Source organism: Acanthisitta chloris, unplaced genomic scaffold, assembly GCF_000695815.1.
Source record: "Acanthisitta chloris isolate BGI_N310 unplaced genomic scaffold, ASM69581v1 scaffold605, whole genome shotgun sequence".
Taxonomy (NCBI): Eukaryota; Metazoa; Chordata; class Aves; order Passeriformes; family Acanthisittidae; genus Acanthisitta; species Acanthisitta chloris.
This window is the reverse complement of record NW_008674061.1, coordinates 1-19,555: the sequence shown is the minus strand read 5'-3', so window position 1 is coordinate 19,555 and position 19,555 is coordinate 1. Positions and strand designations below refer to the sequence as shown.

Below are 19,555 nucleotides of genomic sequence, written 5' to 3'. Positions count from 1 at the left end.
AAAAAAGAGAGGGAAATATCTGGGATGTATTATGTAGGATTTAGGATGGAAATATGTGCATATGTGTTCCATATTGCCTATGCAGTGAGTCCCACGCATTCTGAGTGCATCAGCTGTCCTTGCTGTGCTCACAGATTGTTGGCATGCTGGTCAGGCTGTGGAGCCTTTGGAAATCTTGGACTGTTGCCTGAAGGTCTTCTGGTCTTGTGTTCTGGGAGGAAAAAAATAAGACCTCTCTGAAAAATCTGGGAAACCAGAAATTATAAATGGAGCCAACCAGAAGATTGAAAACTCTTCAGGAGGAATGTCCAGGGGAAGTTCCTACCTGTGGTCCAAGGAGCCACAGGAGCAGGGAGTTTGTGATTAATCATCCTTGAGAGATAATTAAGAAGAGCAAATCTACAGTCAGTCGGCATCTGCATGCTGCATAGGGATCCACATTCCTGTTGGTGAGAGTTTGCAATTTGAGGGAAAGTGTTGTGGAAAAGCTAGAAAACTAGAGGGGTTTGGAAAATACTCATTTATGCTCGCTGGAAAGCTCAGGCTACACCAGGACGTGAGATTTGCTCATGCCCTGGGCTCTGTTATACAACATGGGAAGTAATTGGATTCAGATGATATGTTGTGGTAAACTTGTTTTGGCATGTGATAAACTTTCTTACTTCTGATTATCAAAGTTGTTCTCATACTTTTTCTGAGAGGCAAAATATTTTAATACCAAAGATTAATTGTTGCTCTCTTATCTAGTTATTGCAGGTGCTGGGTGATTTACTGCTTTTTTTTCCTCCTTCTTGCTTGACAGTGATTTCTAAAATACTATACAAGTTTCTTCTTTTAAAAACAACCTCAGCTTTTGCTGCACTCCTCTACAGTCACCTAAGAAATGTGAAGTTACAGATTATTAGCTCACCTAATTAGAACATTTTGAAGCTACATTAATAAGCATTTTGGGAAGCTTGAGATGCTGACAGCAACACAAGGAATATTGTCTGCAGTATTGTTACACACTTTTGCACATTGCCTGTTCGGAGATCTTGTCCCTGCCTTCTTCTAACTGCTCCATTTACTCTTGCTTCTCAAATATGTTTTGTCTGGAAATTAGCTAGTAAAGCTGGTGGCCATTCTTAGCCTTGGAGAGTCAGAACAGTGTGTACTAGTTTAAGAGTCAGGAGCGTGAGAACAGTGCAGTGGGTCAGACCTGTCTCTACTATTATATAACAATGGAAGAGCTCTAATGTGGGGCAGACAGTAAAGTTTAATCTCTTAGGACAGTAAACTGAGTCTCAAGAAACTTTTATTTCAATACTGATTCGGTCTCAAGTGTTGTATGCATTTTGCCACATTACATTTATTCTGCCCCCATGTGCTGCTTCGTTTTCTGTAAAGTGGGAATACTACTTAATGGTCCTGTCCTGAGATAAAGTCAGTTAAGGATAATAGGGAGCTCCAGTATAAGTGTGTTGTAAATATTTTTTTTGTTGACTCAATGAATAGATTAATTTGTGCAAGAACCTGGGACATCACTTAGCATCTGCAGTTAACTTGAGAAATGCACACATTCTGGACATAAAAAAGAGAAAGGAAAGGAAAACAAAACCACTAAAGCTGCAGTCACAGAATCTGCTAACTGTCCTGATTTAGATTGCACTGTAAGTTAACATGTGAGCTTCCACCCATGGTCACACAATGCTTTTTTTGTATTCTGATGACTCTTCCTATGCCACACTTGTGAAGGAAAGAACTGAATGCTTCACCGTTTTAAACAGTATTTTGGCAGATGTGCTATTACATGATGATTACTACAACTTACCCGTACATGGGTTGTTTTAGAGCAGGAAAAATAAAAGGACATAAAAATACTCAGAAGGCAGAATGTCCTCTGTAGCAATAGCTTTGTGATTAAAACCCACTTTTGAGCAGGAGGTGCCTTCAAAAACCTGTGTATGCTTAGTCATATATATTAAGAGTTATCAATGATTTGTGGGCCAAAAATCCTCCCTACTGGTCATAGTCTTAGTTACGTCTCTTTTTTCCTTCTAATTGTTTTTCCCTCAGACTATCAGCTTTGTGTTCTTGCCACTGTTAATAACTATGGAGCCTTAAATGAGCAAGCTTTTCCTTCCGGAGTAGCTTACTGTCTTTGTCCTTTACCAGGCAGATGAGCTTTGAAGCAGCATCACTGATTCTCTAACCTCCCCAAGCAACTAGACTCAAAAAACCAGAGTTTTCTGAATTCTGTTAAAAAATAAATAAATTATGGAAGACAGGAGTTTCTCTTGCAATATCTGTCTTAGCCCCAAGAATATACAGATCCTAATTTGGAAATGGGGCATGAATGATGACACGAGAAAGCAAGATTCAGGATTTGGAGAAGGTTAGGAAATGCATTTTGCACTCTTCATACACAATTCCCCAAACTCAGTGACTGAAATGTCAGTTGGGAGATACTGTGATTCTTTGTTCCTTTTATATATGAGCAGGTGAATGGTTTGGTGCAGAGTTGAACTTGCAACTGGAAGATCTTTGATTTGATTTTACTTTTTAAGGCTTTCTTTACAAAGCAGTGGACTGGAGGCTGGTTTCATTTTCTTAAATGAAACATGAGGTTGCCATTTAAAGATCTAAAAGGTCTATGGTAAAACCTCATTCTGTAAACACCTTAGGTAAATCATGCATTAATGAAGGCTCTTCATGTGCTCTATTTGCTACCTTATCTGAAAAGTGTGCTCATAAAAGTTGATTTTGGCTGAAAACCAAGTACCTGCTATCATAACAAGATGCATACTTCTGGTGCAGAGCAATTTTTTTTAGCTGATCCATCAGTTTGATCTTCAGGCACAATTATTTCCGCAATATCTGCTGAAACTTTCAACACTATAGCACGGATTGAGTAGAATGATTTGTTCTCAGGACAGGTGGGATTGCTTCACAAGTAGACTTTCGTGTTAATAGCTGTGACTGACAGCAGAATTGCACTTCACAATAGTTATTTCGTGGCTTACCCAACGGAGTTGGTTATAATTATATCAGAGTTATTGTCAGTCCCTCATTAGAAATAGCTTGGAGGCTGAAACCCTCAGTAACAGCAGTGTTAAGACACTGTAAGGCAAAGCACTCTGTTTGGAAGGACAAATAAGCTTCTCCAATTGTGCTAAAAGGCAAGATTTCTTCATGTGCATTCCTCTCCGTTGACTGAAATAAAGTAGGTATCAAAAGCTTTAAAAACCCTTAGAAAGGACTGTGATAGCTTGTGAATTGGAATAGTCCAGGAAGGTATTCTTCGCACGTGTTCCTTGTTATAACTCAGTCTACCAGATAGCAGGCCTTTTGCTCACCTTGCATTAGCTCTGAAGGTGTTGACATGTTGGACCTAGTAAAAAGTTGTAATAGTTAAAGACACAAGCCAAGTGAGAGCAAACTTGGCATCTCTCTTTATTTATCATGGAGTTAACCTCCAAAGAGCTCCACTGTGTACAGAAAAGCTGGTTTATTGAAATATTCCACATTAAATTAGGAAGAAAATGTATTTCCCTTTCAAAGAATATGCACTGCTTTCTTATTTGCTGCCATCAATCTTTTTTTCCTGTATGATTCTATGATATGTAGAGCTGTGGATGTTCCCCAAAATGCTCTAAATACTATTTTACCAAACAGGAGCTCATCTTGCCTGTTCTTAATTCTTTAGTCGTTACAGGAGGAAATAGTAACAATTTATGTGTTAGACCTGCCTAATAATTTGCAGTGTGAGAAAGACTTGTGACCTTTGCAATGAGAAGCTTTCATACTTCTACACTTGTTTGATATTTGGTAGGGGGAAATAGCTCTGGGGCTACAAAGCTGCCTTTTGTGTCACCCATTACGTTCCTTGTGCATCTGATGAGTTGTCACCGAAAGGAATATTTCCTTTTACTTTTGTTTCCATGAAAAGCTCTGGCAGCTTGCCAGGGTACCACTTGGATGCTCTGAGGTGTAAGCACTGCTGTTGCTGAAACAAAACTAGCAGTACATTCTTTACCACATCTTGGAGATACTGTAATTGGCACAAAAATGTTCCTGGGCCATCTCTGGCACATTTGAAGGATTAGGATTAGGGAAGAACAGGGCCATAACACACTTTCCATGCCAGAATTAAGTACTTGTCCCACTGACCTAATTACTTGCCCTGAAATGACATCACCTGGAGCTGTAGTCCATCCCAGTTTCTGGAAGAACTGGGAGAAGAGAAAGAAGAAGATGGAACCATCACTCTGTGCTCTCAAGGACATTAGCTGCTCTGCTGCTAGCTAATGTGGTACTTAATCTGTAGTTTATATAGTAAAAGAGTTGAAGACACAAGTGATGAGGAGGTAAAGAATTGATGATGAAAATGTGGTATATAAGGGTGGCAGGGAGAGGAGTATTTGGGAAGATAGTCTCTGAAAATCCTTACAGAAGCAGTGTAATGTTGGTAAAAAATTAATTCTAAGCTACTGATGTTGGTACAAGTTGAATTCTTGTGCTCTGTGGTACAATTGTTGATAAGGTTGCAGCCTCCCTACCTAGATGATTCCTGTCTTCTTCGGTACATAGGCTGCACGTGTAACTGCAAGGTTGCATACAGAATCATAAACCTGGAATTTCTAAATTCTTGGATGTGAAGTTCTGTAAACTATGAATTTAAGGTCTTTAATAGGATTTCACTGTTTCAAGTCATATTTTTGCTGCATGAGAGCACTACTTAGGGCCTTTGGTTTTATTGCCTCTCCCTGTATTAAATCTATTGCACCTGTGTTGTCAAGCTTAGCATTGTAATTTAAGTGTAATGTTGCAAGCTAAATGATGTGTCTAATGCACAGCAGAAGTGTGAAATCATATGATCCAGAATCTTCATTTAATGATGATATACTGAGGAGTAGGAATTTAAGTGAGAAAATAAAATATTTTGACAACCTAAAATACCTCTGTTAAGAGAGAAATGATGAAAGCCTGGCCCATTGCAGAGAATGACAGCTGATTTCAGTGAGCTCAGAATTTCAGTCAGTTAAAATTTTTAAGGTTGTATTAATTGAAATTAATTAAATTCTCAGCACAAGCATGAGAAAAGGGCAGCTTAGTTGAAAAGGCTAGGGTGAAGGCATACAGGTAAAAAAAAGTAAGGATAATGAATTTCATTATTAATTTGAATTAATGTGGTTTTGCAATTAAAAGTTTTGAATTATCTTGACCCTAGATCATGGCACAGGAGATAATGCACTTTTGAAATAAAATATTTCTCTTAGATACATGTTTGTCTGGCTGTAAGAATCCTTCAGATGACTGAGAAGTTTTGTTTCTGTCTACAGAACAGTCATCTTTGTGGCTTTACAGTGTAAATTCTTCAGTCAAGTTCTGTTGAGATGCTGTTTGTGAAAGATCCGTAAACATTACCTAACTTATCAGTGAGTGATAGCAAATTTCTGACCCTTAGCCCACTGACACCATATTTTGCTTCCCCTTGAAAAGGCTGTCACATGTAAATGTTTGACCCTGTTTTCAGTTCTCCATAGAAGGTATCAAATTTAAAAGGCTAGTAACCAATTCTTCCTCGACCTTCTGTTTTGCTGACTTAAGTTTAAATGAAGAATATAAAAATTTGGACCTTAAAGATGTTTCATCTTGAGTCAAGGCTATTGCTCAGTACATTGTCTTATTGTTTTAAATGGTCAGAGTATTCTTAAAGAATGTTTCAAAAATATCAGAACAAATACAGAAATGTGACTGTTGTGCCATAGAAATGAAAGAATACGTAAGCAGTTGTCTGCTTAATCAGCCCTATCATTAAAACAGCTATGTCAGCATCCCTTGGTACTTGCTCCTTGGCTACAGTGCTAAAGTAAAGCAGGACATGCAGGATTTTCTCAGCTGACCTATAAAGCTATTTCAGTCACAGGTATTAAAACTGGGACACGGACAGCCAGACAACGATTCTAATGATTTGTGCATGCAGCCATATATATGGGAAGTGTGTTTACCACTCAAGTGACCATCTGTAAAAGGCTATTTTTTTCTTTTTATAAAATTTTGTTGTAGTGGAGAAGTCTTGTTACAGTGGAAGGAATAGATTTGAATGTAACCTGAGCAAGCTGTTGGTTAGGAGTTGCTTCCACCCTTCTTTCCAGAGCCAGGGAGCAAAATTGTCTTGCACTTGGCTTCAGTGTAAACTTGGGAGTCTCCAACTCTTGGCAGGAGAAAAAAGCCCAGCAAAACAACACAGCTCAACAAACAGTACAAACCTTTCACCATAGGTCAGTCCTGAAGCCTAAGGGCAGTAGAAGACACTGTAGGAAACAGAACCATCCTTACAGGAACGGTTGTGTTACTCTGGTAAATTTACTAGAATCCTCCCAGGACATCAGATGGGAAAACATTTAGTACCCAGTGCAACTCTGTAGGACCTATGTGTCCCAGTTTTCAGTGGGTCTGGGACATAACAAGTGGATAGTGTCTGTAGTTTTAGCTTTGGCTCGAGAGCAATGAGAAAACTCACCCCCTTGATCATTAGTAGAGGGGGGAGCAGAAAGCCAGTTATTGGATCATTTTTGCCACTTATTTTGGTGCTTGCTTTTAAGTTTATTTATAATGAAATTGTTATACAGCATTGTAAGAAGTTCCTCTTGTGCCAGAGACAGATGATGTGCACTAGACTAATAATGTACTGTACCTGAAAAATACTGCTTGTGTGTTTTAAGCTTTGCCCCTGTCAGTGCCCACTTCTGAGGGGTAGTATGTCTTACTTGGAATAGATTTGGAATAGATGTAATAATCATGACATTTCTTTTAGGGATCACAAATTGAAAACATGAAATGGCACTGTATAGGGAACCTTTTCCATAGTTAGAGCTGAAGTTTGTGTTTAGTTGACTAATATGAAGAATGCAGGAGGTAAATACCTATTAAGGCTGTTTGTATTGATGAAGCTTTTAAACCTGCCAGAATTTAATGAGGCAATCCTGCTAGAAAAATGCCACATGTGGTAAACAATTACTGTAAATTATCAATGTTAGTAAAAAGAAAAAGGGACTAGCTAAACTTGGCAGAAAATCATTAACTGTGAGAATGGTTTCAATATGTGCCAAGGATGTGTTCAAGATCAGGTTACAGAAAAGATTTATGAAGGGAAGACCCTGACCTGCTTGTGCTGCATGTCTGCAAGGCCTTTTCCATCTGTTTAGTCTTTGATTACAGAAATTAAGCTCCAGGTTTTCTGTACTAATCTTTTGGGTAACTATATATTAGTTCTTTGAAGCTGAAGAGTATCTGGCAAGAAACGGAAAGGGTTGAACTTTGAACTATGAACTACTGGAGAATACAATGACTGGTCAGAGTTAAAGTGTTCTCATGCTTGACTTGTCCAATAATGCTATCCCATGGAAAACTTTAACACCAGCTTGGGAGTTACCAGTGTTTATTCAGATGTAGCATCCAGTTGGTACAATGTCTGTCTTTCTGAATCCTCAGAGGGTTCACAATGTGCTCTCCGTATGAATCGTGGGGTCAGGAAATGGGAATGTGTTCCTACAGTGGCTCTGCTGTCACACTGTTCAGATGATGAAGGAAAAAGAGTTTTAAAGTGTGCTGTGTCACATCAGGGAGATTTTCCCAGTTCAGCTTTGCTGTCAGTGAGAATACTAGATTTTTGGGGTTTTTTTTCTTTAAAAGGAGAAGGTCAGTCTGGATAGAACAGGAATGAGTGAAATAATGAGCAGTGGACCAGCCTCTCCCTCACAGTATGATGGATGGTGAGCACAGCAGAAAGCCATGAAAACCAAGAGAGCTGCAATTCCTTTGGCCTCTAGATAAAATGAAAATGAGTGAATAGATACTGTTAAGTGAAGATTCTATTCTTCAAATAATAAGCAATTTCCATTCTGGAGTAGATAATTTATGCCTACTACCCAGGCAGCGATTGTGATTAATATGCTGCATTAGCTGCTTGAGCAGATAAAATCTCAACAGCTTAAGATCTTGTTTTCATGCAGATAAGGCTAATAGAAAAATCAAAGGCAGATAAAACCTTGAGAATGTGATGTAATGCACAGAGCAAGTTATACCTTGTCAAAACTGTAAAGTCTGAATGAAATGTTGTCAGACTTTGCTGTAAAGGAGGTAGGAAGAAAGAGTTACTTACATATTAGGACACCCCAAGCTCCACACCTGTAATGTGATGGAAATGGAATTGACCTATTTTGGCAAAGAGAGTGCGATGGCTCATTTCTTCATTCCCTGCATAGAGAGCTGTGGGTTTTTTTCAGGACACCTTGTGTGTCACAGGCAGCATGGGCCAAACACACCACTGACAGGCAAGTGAGGTTTTGAGTCTCAGATTAGTAGCAGCAAACAAAGAACTTCTCTTGGTGTTTTCTTTAGTCTGAATCTAATAAACCAAACTCCAGTTAAATAATTTTTTATCTCTTATACATAAAAGTTAAATTGTTTTTTTTATTTATGCTATTAAGTTTGAAAAAATGTAAGAGTTTTCCCAGCGTCATGTAGTTTAACCTCAAGTACTATGTAAGTCTCCCCACTCTTTGTATTCAGCAGACTGTGCTTGTTATTCATCTGATCTCAACATCTTTTTCTGAAGTTATATCCCAGACACATATTTGCCAGTGTAGCAAATCCTTTTTTTTTTTTTTTTTTTCCCTCCTTGGGCTGATAACCACCTTCTCACTGACAAATTCACACTTTCGTTTTAAGATGCATAATAAAGCATTTGGGTCATACAGAACACTGAGATGGGTGGTGATCAGCAGTAAATAGAACAAATACATGTAATAGAGAAAATTCTTCTCTTGTAAATTAATGTTCTTGTCCACAATAGATTTAATCCAAAAATGAGGAATTTATGAAATAGAGGTGGAATTTTTTTAATTTCAGTAAAGCCTCAGTATGTAGAATCATGGAATCATAGAATCAGCTGGGTTGGAAGAGGCCTCCAAGATCATCAAGTCACACCATTCACCTGCCACTCTACTGTACCCCTAAAGCATATCCTCCAGTGTCAGATCCAGACACCTCTTAAACACTTCCAGGGATGGTGACTCCACCACCTCCCTGGGCAATCTATTCCAGTACCTGAACACCCTATATAATTATATCGTGAAGAATTTTATCTTGCTCTGGCTATACATGTCAAGAAATTGTACAAAAAAAACAGAGCGATGAAGTGCAGTAAATTTGCATGAATTCTCCTCCTTCTTTTGTAGATATTTGGGCAATTGGCTGCATATTTGCTGAACTGTTGACTTCAGAACCTATATTTCACTGTCGTCAGGAGGACATCAAAACAAGTAATCCTTTTCATCACGATCAGCTAGACCGCATTTTCAGCGTAATGGGATTCCCTGCAGGTAATTTATTTTCATTAAAGCATCAGACATAATGCTACTGAGTTGTTCTTTTTTCTAAAGGAAATGACTAGTTGTTTGTATAGGTACGAAGAAACTGTCAGTTTGATGGATTTGGAAGTGCTGACAATTATGGAACAATAGCACTGGCCAACAAACAGGAAGTCAAACAACTGCTGTTGTTATTGCTTCTCATATATTACTTAACCTACACATCCAGAATTGTAAATGCTTTTTCTTTTCTCCCCTCACCAAAGATAAAGACTGGGAAGACATAAGGAAGATGCCAGAATATCCAACTCTTCAGAAAGATTTTAGGAGAACAACGTAAGTGATGATAACAGAACAACAGTTCAGTGAATATAGCAGAGGCAGAAATTGGCTCCTATGCTCTGACTGTTTGGGGAGGGGCTTTTTGGAGCATTTGGGTTCTAACACTGTGACTGCTCTCCTGCTTGAGTTAGCTGGTTTGCTTGAATGGTGTTCTCTCCCTCATCTGCTTGTTAGAAACGTAAGCTGAGTGACCTCCTCATTTCTCTGGAAGGGATTGTCATAAGTGTCATTTAATCTGCAGCAGGCACAGACAAATGAACTTGCTTAACCCCACTTATATTACATGTTCAAGATAACTTCCTTCATTTTACGTGAGAAAGAGTAGGGAAGCACTGGTACTTCTGACAAGGAGATATGCAGAGACAGCGAAGTATTGCACAGAAATTTCTATGGAAGGTAATGTGTTCATTAGGTTGTGATGCAAAACTTGTCTGGGACCCGAAAGTGTTCCACTCTTGCTGTTTTCTGGTGTTTTTGTTAAACTAGTCAAGTGGTGGTGATAGATCAGAGCTTGTAAAGAGCCACACAGACTGTTCTAAGGCAGAGTACATGGATTCTGTTTCCATCTCTGCCATGGATTCATTACACTGGCTTTAGACAAGATACGAAGCTTATCTGTGCACAAAGCTTCTTTTGAAAATGCCTATGGGTCACCTCTGGAGTTGTAAATTAAAGGCAAGGCACAAGTCATAAATAATGGGGGCATTTTTGAGCTTGTGAGCTATAAAGACTCTATGGTTTGCTGCAGGTTGAAGTTGGGGTGACAGAATGGTAACCTAACTGCTCTGCCAAACTGTAACTGGGAATAGCTTGATAGCTTAAATGTTGAGCTGTTAAGAACTGCTGAATACTTTCTTTGGCAGAGTTACTTTAGAAAACTAGAGTATAAACTTCAGGCTGAGCTTCTCTGTCATATGTGCATGTCAATAGCTTATCTCTACTATAAAAGTTGCATGTTTCATGGAAATAATCTTTGCACAGTTGATACCACTCCTGTTGGTGAGAAGCACACTTTGTGTGTGCAACTGCTGGATAAATCTCTAACATGTTTCTGATAGCAGTTCTTTTTACAGTTTGCTTATTGAGGGCTGGTAAATGTTTTTGTGATCACTTCCATATTTTCAATGCAGTATTATTTCAGACATGTCTTTCTTTAACTGTATTTTTCAGATATGCCAATAGTAGCCTCATAAAATACATGGAGAAACACAAAGTCAAGCCTGACAGCAAAGTTTTTCTTTTGGTAGGTGCAACTTGAAAATTGCTGTGATGACAGGAATTAAATGCATTTCTAATGGTAATATCTGGGTCTGTTTACTTGTATCTCATTCTAATGAACTCCAATATCCAAGAAAGCTATTTATCACTAGCTGGTCATTTTTGAGATGTGTTTTCTTGAGATACCTTTATGCTGAGGGTGTGCTTAAACTGCTCGCATTGAAGATCTGAGAGTCTTCTCTAATTAAGATCTGCAAGGCACTTGTATACCCAGCCTTACCTTTAGGTCTGCTGTGCAAATAAGAGAGTGAGTATAATGTATGCCTTGATTTTGTCTTGTTTCAGAGAGCTAAAGAGCTCCCAAGAGCTAAAAGAGTTTTGTGAAGAAAGGGAAGAGGAAAGGAGAAATTTATTTCCTGTAATAATTTGCTGTTCTTTTTCTTCCCTCTGAGAGTAGTCCACCAGTGTTCTGGGGGTGATTCCAAACAAAATCCCTAAACATATATTTTGCTGGTTACCTAGTTGAATCATCCATTGTAGGCAAATACAGGGTTGCTCTGTATATGCCACATCATTTCTTGGATGGCCCTGTGATGACTTAGTGCTGTCTAAATTTAGGGATGAAATTCAAAGTGACTTTGTTAGTGCTGTGAACAGGGAGTCTCTGTAATGAGACTGTTAGTGCAGCTTGAGTTTCAGTGGTCTGTTTTCAGTTATGGATTCAGCATAGTGGTCATCTCTCTAGGTCCTGGCAAAGATGTGCTTCTTGACTGGTTATTAGCTGCTGGATGATGACTCAAATAGCTGTGGAAACAGGTTGGTCCCAAGTGAGTGGCAGGGAAGCATTCCCATAAAAAGTGTGAGACTTGAAGAAAAAAAGAATTAAACTTTTAAACCCAACTTACTGGGCACATGTTGGAATCACCCAGAGGACAAGTTTAACTGAAAAGATGTCAACTGTAAGAGATATCATGAGTTAGCTCCCTAAAACTACTTGTTTGTAGTTATTTTTTTGAGGTAACCTCCATCTTGCAAGGCGACTTCTGAAGACAACTGTTTTGGAACAGTCATTGATTACACTCTGTGCTAACGAGTACACAAAGTGTGGTGCGTAGGCATCAAGTAGACCAGTGCAGGATAGCAAGTGACTCTTGACAAAGAGGATGATATTATGCCATTTTGCTGATTGACATTAAATGATAAGAGCTACATGAAGGGCAGAATGTTTGCCATTCAGTAAGAGGCATCTGTTCTTTCTGTTCTGGAAAAGTTACAGGCATAGTATTTATAGCTGTCGTGTCAGGCCAGTGCAGCCTGCGAGTGAACAATCTTGAGGCTTACTGAGAAGTATGACTTTTGATAGTCTAGTATCTCTGCTGCCCTGAAAGTAAATTGTCTCCTGACATTCTTTTATTCATTTTCCCAGAGGTAACAGAAGCTACAGATAACCAAATTTCTGAAAGAAAGTTGGTTCCCAGTAGCATCACTGATAAGCAGGTTATCTCACTTGGAACGGGCAGATTGTATCCTCAGGGTTGAAAGGGGAATACTAAGGGAATAAGCAGATCATTAAAAGGTCCAAGGTAACTTCAGGTCTTGTGGTACGTTAGCCTTATCTTTGAGTAACAAAGAATTCAGATCATGTTTGGAGGCAGCTTGTGATGACAGTGTTAGAATGTCAGAGAACTGGTGGAGCTCTCTCCTAAGTGGTACTGCAGCAACCAGTTCTGAGGAGGGAGTCTGGGGGGCAAAGGCTGATGCTCTGTACTCCTCTGTCAATGGCAACCTCTGTTACCAAATACATGTTTGTCCCTGTAATCACTGTGGAGGAACTGGGGAGAATAAATTTGCATAAGTTGTAATGGTGTCAGAAGCTGCTAGAACTGACAAAAAAATTGCATGTAGGGAGAGGTGGTGATTTGAAGTACAGGTACTGAGTACCCAAACTGTTGTCTGTATTTATTGTATCATATGAGGTCACTGTGTAGAAAGCAAATAGCACATTAGAAGTTGGATTTGTTAAGATGCACAGGAAACATAGGGGTAAGAGTTATCTGACCACACAAAAATACAGTAAATAAGTGTGCCATGCAAACTCTGTGTGCAGTGCAGGACTATCTCGAGGTGTATCTCTAGGCAAGCAGCAGAAACCAGTTCAGGAGCTGGTTGCAAATGACCTGATAGGTGGAGAGACAGCCCAAATGGCTCTTTGTTATGGTGTCAGTCTCTTGAGGTCTGTGGGCCATCAAGTATGTGAATAAATAGAGATAGGAAGGAAGTGGCAAAAGGACAGAGAATTTTGAGACCTTATCTACCAAGTAAGGTTAACTACAACTATTGAGAAAGATGATTCCCTGTATCTCCTTTCTTGAGGAGGGTGAGTACTTTTACTGAGGCTGTTTACTGTAGTGTATATATAGAATATAGAATTGTATATCAGGTTTTTAATTTATCAGAACAGAAAGCCCCAAATACCCTTGCCAAAATCACATTGTTTTGCTGAATATCCAGGTAGGTTTTTTTGGAGCCCTCAAAGATAGAGTTTGAACTAAGGCGCCCTATGCAGAAGGAATTTTATTTTCACTGTTGGCTTGAATTAAGAGTATTGTGTGAGAGCAGGGTACTGTATAATGTAATTTGAGCACCCAAATTTCCTACTGTGAGTTTATCAGAATGTGATAAGTAACTATTTAAAATGGTGTGTTATCCCTATAATTCCTGTTTTATGCTGCTAATATATTGTAATCCTCTTTTATAGCGTGCTGCAGTGAAAAACCTTCTAGCTAGTAAATTTGATTGTTTTCCTCCTAGCAAGGAAGAAAGGTTACTGGGAAGGGTCTGCTCTTCCTCTTTCTCATTTTGGTACCAATTAGAGTGGGTTGGGGAGCTGCATGAATAGCAGGGTGCTCTGACTCAGGAATGTTGCCAGTGCAAGAAATGAAGACTTACAGTTTCCATCCCTAAAGTGATGTGAAGAGGCCTGGCCATGTTCAGTCTGTTCTGACTCTCTTCCTCTTGTACAGAACAGTATAAAAGCTATGCATGTGCCACAACAAAAAGCCATTATTTAGAAATGATGCTTTATGAGCCTGTAATAGATGAGTTTAGTGTTACTTTAGCACTGTGGTTCAGCCTAATACATTTAACTATTTCTTACATGAGAAGTATGTCACAGCCATAGTGTTTTGATGGATGTGCATTGTAGTTCTTGGGAACTTCACTGAGCAAGCAGTGCTAACCTAATTTTGCCACAAATAATATAACAAGCTTCAATCCAAGACATACAAGTCATGCTTTGAAAAATGATAGTTTGATAAGCTTTTTGCTGTTTTTCATGTTGTGCTTTGCAGCTTCAGAAGCTTCTCACTATGGACCCTACCAAGAGAATTACCTCAGAGCAGGCTTTGCAGGACCCCTACTTTCAAGAGGATCCTCTGCCTACATCAGAGTATGTATTCCCTCTTTTGTGCATATCAGGGGTGTCTTCTTTCTGCTAATCTCTGAAATGACATGACAGTTGAAAAAATTGAGTATCTGCCTGTGTCCACAAGAAGTAGTAGCTCAGGCATGCTCAGTATAAACTGTGAGTGTAGTACTGAAGTGTCTGTATCTACTGGTGCCAGAACTGAGTGGTCATGAAAAATAACCCGGTGCTGCACTAGTGTTGTAATTCTGAACATACTACTAAAGCTAGAGTGACAATATTATTGTAGTATTTAGAGAATTAATCTGTACCTTCTTCTGCCTTCCCCAGCTTCACAGAGCCCTGTTCTCCATTGCTTGCTTTGGTTGGGGCTCTCCCTAGGACTAGGACAGTTCTCTGACCTGCGGGCCCTTCCCATGCCCTCTTGCCCAGGGTAACAGTATGAGAAGAGAAAAGTGAAGAGAGAAACAGCTGCCTAAAATCCCACAAATCCCTTGTTCAGAAGGCTTGAGAGTACAGAATTTATATTTTATTGTCATGGAAAAGTACAAATTATATATTCAATTCCTACTGGCAGACTTTCCTCTTCCAGTTTCTCTTGCCAGTTTTCAGAAGCATGGTGATGCATGGCATTATGATCTGTAGGACCTGGATGCAGGGAGACTTCTGCCTTGGCTTTTGCTGTTACCTCAGCAGACAACACTAAAAGGAGGGAACAGTCACTGGAGTGCAAAGACTCACTGGAGTCTAGCTGAGGCTAGTTGGGGTTTTTTTATTTCTTTTTCCGTTTGAAAAACAAACACTGCATAGCAGCTAGATTAGAAACTGTTTACCCCTTTTAAAAATCATGTCTTGTTGATTGTATTCTGAATGTTGGCACAGAAATCTAAGAAATTGATATTGGTCAAGATCTACTAGTAATTTTCTGTTTAGTATTTATCTGATACTATCCTCTCTGGAGCTACAGCTCCCCATGGATTACAGGACAACATTATGATTAAGTCTCTGCCATAAACATTAAGGCATGTTCCAAATCCTATTAGCCATCTGAATTTAAAAGCTATCTGTTTTTCCCTAAACAAGACCTGAGAAACTAATTGAAAAGAACTCTGCAGTTGTGATTGGCAAATAGACTTAAGCCTGCTGTAAGCCAAGGCAGCTCATAAGACACTAATACTCTTATTCAGTGAGCCATGCATGTTCCAGCTAGGTGTTGTGAAACCTCTGACACTGTGTTCATTTTACCATCTGGATCAACAAGTGGTCGTTCTGGCATTCCGGCATGTTCAACCATGCCACGATTTCTAAACGACAGCCTCATGCCAACAGAAAAGAGATCTGACATTACAATCAGCACCTATCTTGGGTGCTCACACTGCCACTCGCTTGTGGAAACAGGAGTCATGAAATGCAACGAATTGAGTTGTGTTATATGCACTTGTTTTTAGCATAGTGTTAGGTACATGTATGCCATATGTACGTATTTATGGAGTGTTTACTGCTTCCTGTGTTTCAGTGTGTTTGCTGGCTGTCAGATTCCATATCCTAAAAGAGAATTCCTCAATGAAGATGAACCTGAAGAGAAAGGGGATAAGGTATAATAAACTCTTTTGGTTTTTTTTACTTTTAAGTATGCAATAAGAAAGCATCATGGTGCTGCCTAATGAAACATGAAGATCTAACCAAAATTGTGTTTGCAAGGCTCACTTAAAACTGTTTCCCAAACAGATGAAAAGTGTCAGATGACCTTGGGGCGTCTCAGGTGGTGTCACCAGTGCAGTTTTCCCTGACCTGTGGGGAATGAGCTGGACGGGTTATTGTGTCAGCAGCAGGCTGCTTTCAGCTGCTATCATTCCAAGAGACCTTGCTACCTCCTCCAGCATTGCATGATGAAAATACATTGTGAGCACATGAAAAGAATGGTATTTTCATTGTATGACTGGCATACATCCAGCCATTTGAAAGTAGTTGGCTGTCGGGGTCTCAAATAAATCGTGGCAGCCTGCTTCTGGCACTACATCAGAACATTTAATCCATCTGCACAGTTTCCTGATCATGTTTTAAGGGCTCTCAGACAAAGGAGTAATAAGGACTGTGAACTGTTCTGGTAGCGACAATCTGCTCTGAATATTCTCTTTTCTCATAGCCCCATAGACATGGGCAAGAACTTGTTTGTGTGCATAGTATTTTTTGGTGTGTTTGCAACATAATCTGATCTGCTTTGTGCATATAGCTCAGCTGTGCTACGTGACACAGTGATGGTCCCATTGTGCTGTGAAGGATGGACAATGGTGCTATAGTGTAGGAAACAGCATGTTATTTGCACTGAACAGTGTGCAGTGAGACACCAACTGTAATGTATAGCTAACAAGATGTGAACAGAACAGTCTTCAACTGTAATTATCTGAGGACTGTGTGAGAAGGACTGTTAATCTTTTGGAGAAACCCTTTGACTGCATCTTCTGGGGGTTTTTTCTGCCTAACATGGCAAACTATTTGAGTTTAAAACTACATTTCAGGGAGCTGATTTTGTTATCAGAACTGATATTGTAGATTCTTCTGTACTGAGAACAAGTGGTAGCATCCAGTATTTTTGTGTCCAGATAGTTTTTTCAAAGAGAGGAAACAGACCCCTGAGCAAAAAGAAAATTAAAGTCATGATACGGATTTGATTGTAATTTAGTTACTAGTTTTGCTTCCACTCTCACAGCTTCAAAAACAAGAAGAAATCTTATGAATTAAAGTTACTCTGGGTTTTTTACTTTTGAGTCAGTATACTTAAAAGTAAGTATCTGTTTTTCCTGGGAGTGTTGGGAGGATGGTGACAATGGCATGTTTATATTCAAAACAGCCAATATATAAATGGTCTTTGAGATTGTTGAGGACAGTCACATACTTATGCACACTCCAAATTAAACTTCTTTCAGACCATTTAGGTAATATAAGTCACCATTACTCATTGACTGTGTTCCCACAGTGTAGAAAATTTGCAGGTAAATGACATTCTGAAAGTTGAATCTCTGCCATGTTTTGTTGCTATATGATGTTATTGCAAATGAAAGGGTTGTTTGGGTTTGGGGTTTTTTTATTACTGGTTTGTTTTTAAAGCCATAAATATATGTATAGTCCTTTGGAAACCTGGAGAAGTTCTCTGTTTATTTGGAACTTGCATCTGAATTGAATAACATTTGGCATAAGCAGCCGTTCTTTGAAATGCTTAATCGTTAGTCAGCAAAGCCAAAATGAGGGTTTGCAAAGCAAAGTGAAAAGATTCTGTTCTCATTCAAATTCTGCTAGACAAGTTTCTGCTGGGTTTGTTTCTAGGTGGGACTGAGATTTCATTTTGGTAATTGTGCCTGAGAGGTGACATGTGGCAATATGTTGTGAACTGTAGCCCTGTTACAAGTTCATTTAGGAACCACCATGGACCAGACTGACCCAAGGACATTTGGAATTCTACCACAAATACTGCCTTAGTTATTGGTGTTTATTTGTATAAGTGAAGCTCAAGCTATTATGAAGAGAAAAATTGCTTCTTAATAATTTTTTTCTTACAAGCTAATTTGATTTACTTTTTAAATTACTGAAGTTTAAATCTCCTGGGAAGCAATCTGACTGTGATGGGATCTGAGGACTACAAGCAGGAGGATACATTATTGGTTTTGCTAAGTGTGAAATGGAATTGCAGTCCACCTCTAAGTCCTTGAAGATGCAAGGCTTTTTTGCAATCTTAAATGAACACATCATTGCGAATTTCCCCTGAATGTATCTTGGGAGACCTTTGTGATGAATGGCAGAGATACAGATATTTTATGTTATTTGTCTGAGGTAACTAAATGCCTCATGGTGACTGGGGACATCAAGAATTTTCTGCTCTTGGCAACTGGTTGTCATGATTTCTGAGGAGCTAATAAAGTGAGGTTTTTATAAAAGCCTGCCATATTAAAGCTTTGATCATTATATAAGTAGATATTCTAGGAAAAAAACTACTATCCTGGAATGTTCTTTAGAGTTTACTGGAGGGAAAGGTAGTAAGGCTTTTTAATTCAAGCCATGTCAGCTGTAGTTTTTTTCCATGATGAGCAAGTGACATACCTCACATTTGGAATGAAATTGCTTTTCTTTGCAACTGTCTTATGTGTTTTAGTGCTCTGATGGAGGAGCCATCCCTGGTGCTCAAAAGTAGACAAATGGGTGTTCTTTCCCAGACCTGTCTCACCACAGAGGGCAGAGCTGCACTCTGCTGGTTTTCTGGCCTTCCCTCCACTTTGCTAATATTCTTTGTAGCCCTCTGAAGCCAGAACAGTACAATATCTTTTGCTCCTGTGTTCTTCTTTTTAACCTTTCTCTCCCTTTCATGGCACTTTTCTCTATCTCTCTTCCTGCAAGGTCCCAGTGTCATCTTAATTATCTGGCTTTTCTTCTTCTGCTAGTCTTCTCCTTCCTGTGCCAGATTCTTCTTTTAGCAATTTCCTCCTCTTTTGTATTTAACTATTTGTCTCTGGTCACTTTTCTGCTATTTCAATAAGAATTTCTGACCCTGTACCTTGCACACCATGCTGGCCCCTATTCCCAGCGTAGCAGTCTTTGCAAGGTACTTAAAAGCCCAGGAGAGCAAAACGGTAGTGAAACCTGTTTCTAGTTTTGCCACAGAATTTCCTCACAACCTGGAAGAAATTTCTCTGGTCTCAGTTTGCTTACCTTTCTGTCAGTAATGCTGCCAATTCCCTTTTGGGTTACTATCACGTGGAAGTTTTAAAGTTGGTTTTGTCGGAGTGAACGAAGCTGTTGAAGCACTTAGAATACTTTACTGTGGTTCACCATGTCTGCCACTGAGCACTAGTGAAATTTTGGGGATTTCAATTTAGTTCATTAGACAATTACTGCTTTTATAAGTTGTCCCTTCTGAGCACTTGGCTAGCTGTAGGAGGCACTAGACTGTCCTTCCAGTTTTAGTCCAGCTTGCTTTGTTAAAAAACAAAACACCCACAAAAGGGATGCCCCCACAGGGTGTGCAAGAGTGAACTGAGGACAAACTTCTCCCAACACTCAGCCTTGCTGTGCTTTGCCCCAAGCAGACGGGTCTGTCTCCTTCTCGGTGACACCGGGGTCAGTGACTCCACAAAGCTCACAAACCTAGTACATATTGAGTGACCTTGTCATGTCACTTCTTCCCTTAGAATCAGCAGCAGCAGAATCAGCATCAGCAGCAAAC

At 39.3% G+C, this 19,555-nt stretch overlaps 1 protein-coding gene across 1 annotated transcript in view; it reads left to right on the top strand.

Annotated features, from left to right (window-relative positions):
• LOC103802660 (cyclin-dependent kinase 19) overlaps window positions 1–19,549 on the top strand; it is a gene marked incomplete at its 3' end in the record, with an annotated part of 86,370 nt that extends 66,821 nt beyond the window's left edge. Inside the window, exons 6-11 of the mRNA XM_009075160.1 lie at window positions 9,225–9,368; window positions 9,623–9,692; window positions 10,869–10,941; window positions 14,267–14,364; window positions 15,857–15,935; window positions 19,521–19,549. Coding sequence (XP_009073408.1) covers window positions 9,225–9,368; window positions 9,623–9,692; window positions 10,869–10,941; window positions 14,267–14,364; window positions 15,857–15,935; window positions 19,521–19,549 — 493 coding nt within the window. The remainder of the gene's footprint in view (window positions 1–9,224; window positions 9,369–9,622; window positions 9,693–10,868; window positions 10,942–14,266; window positions 14,365–15,856; window positions 15,936–19,520) is intronic.
• Window positions 19,550–19,555: the final 6 nt, after the last annotated feature.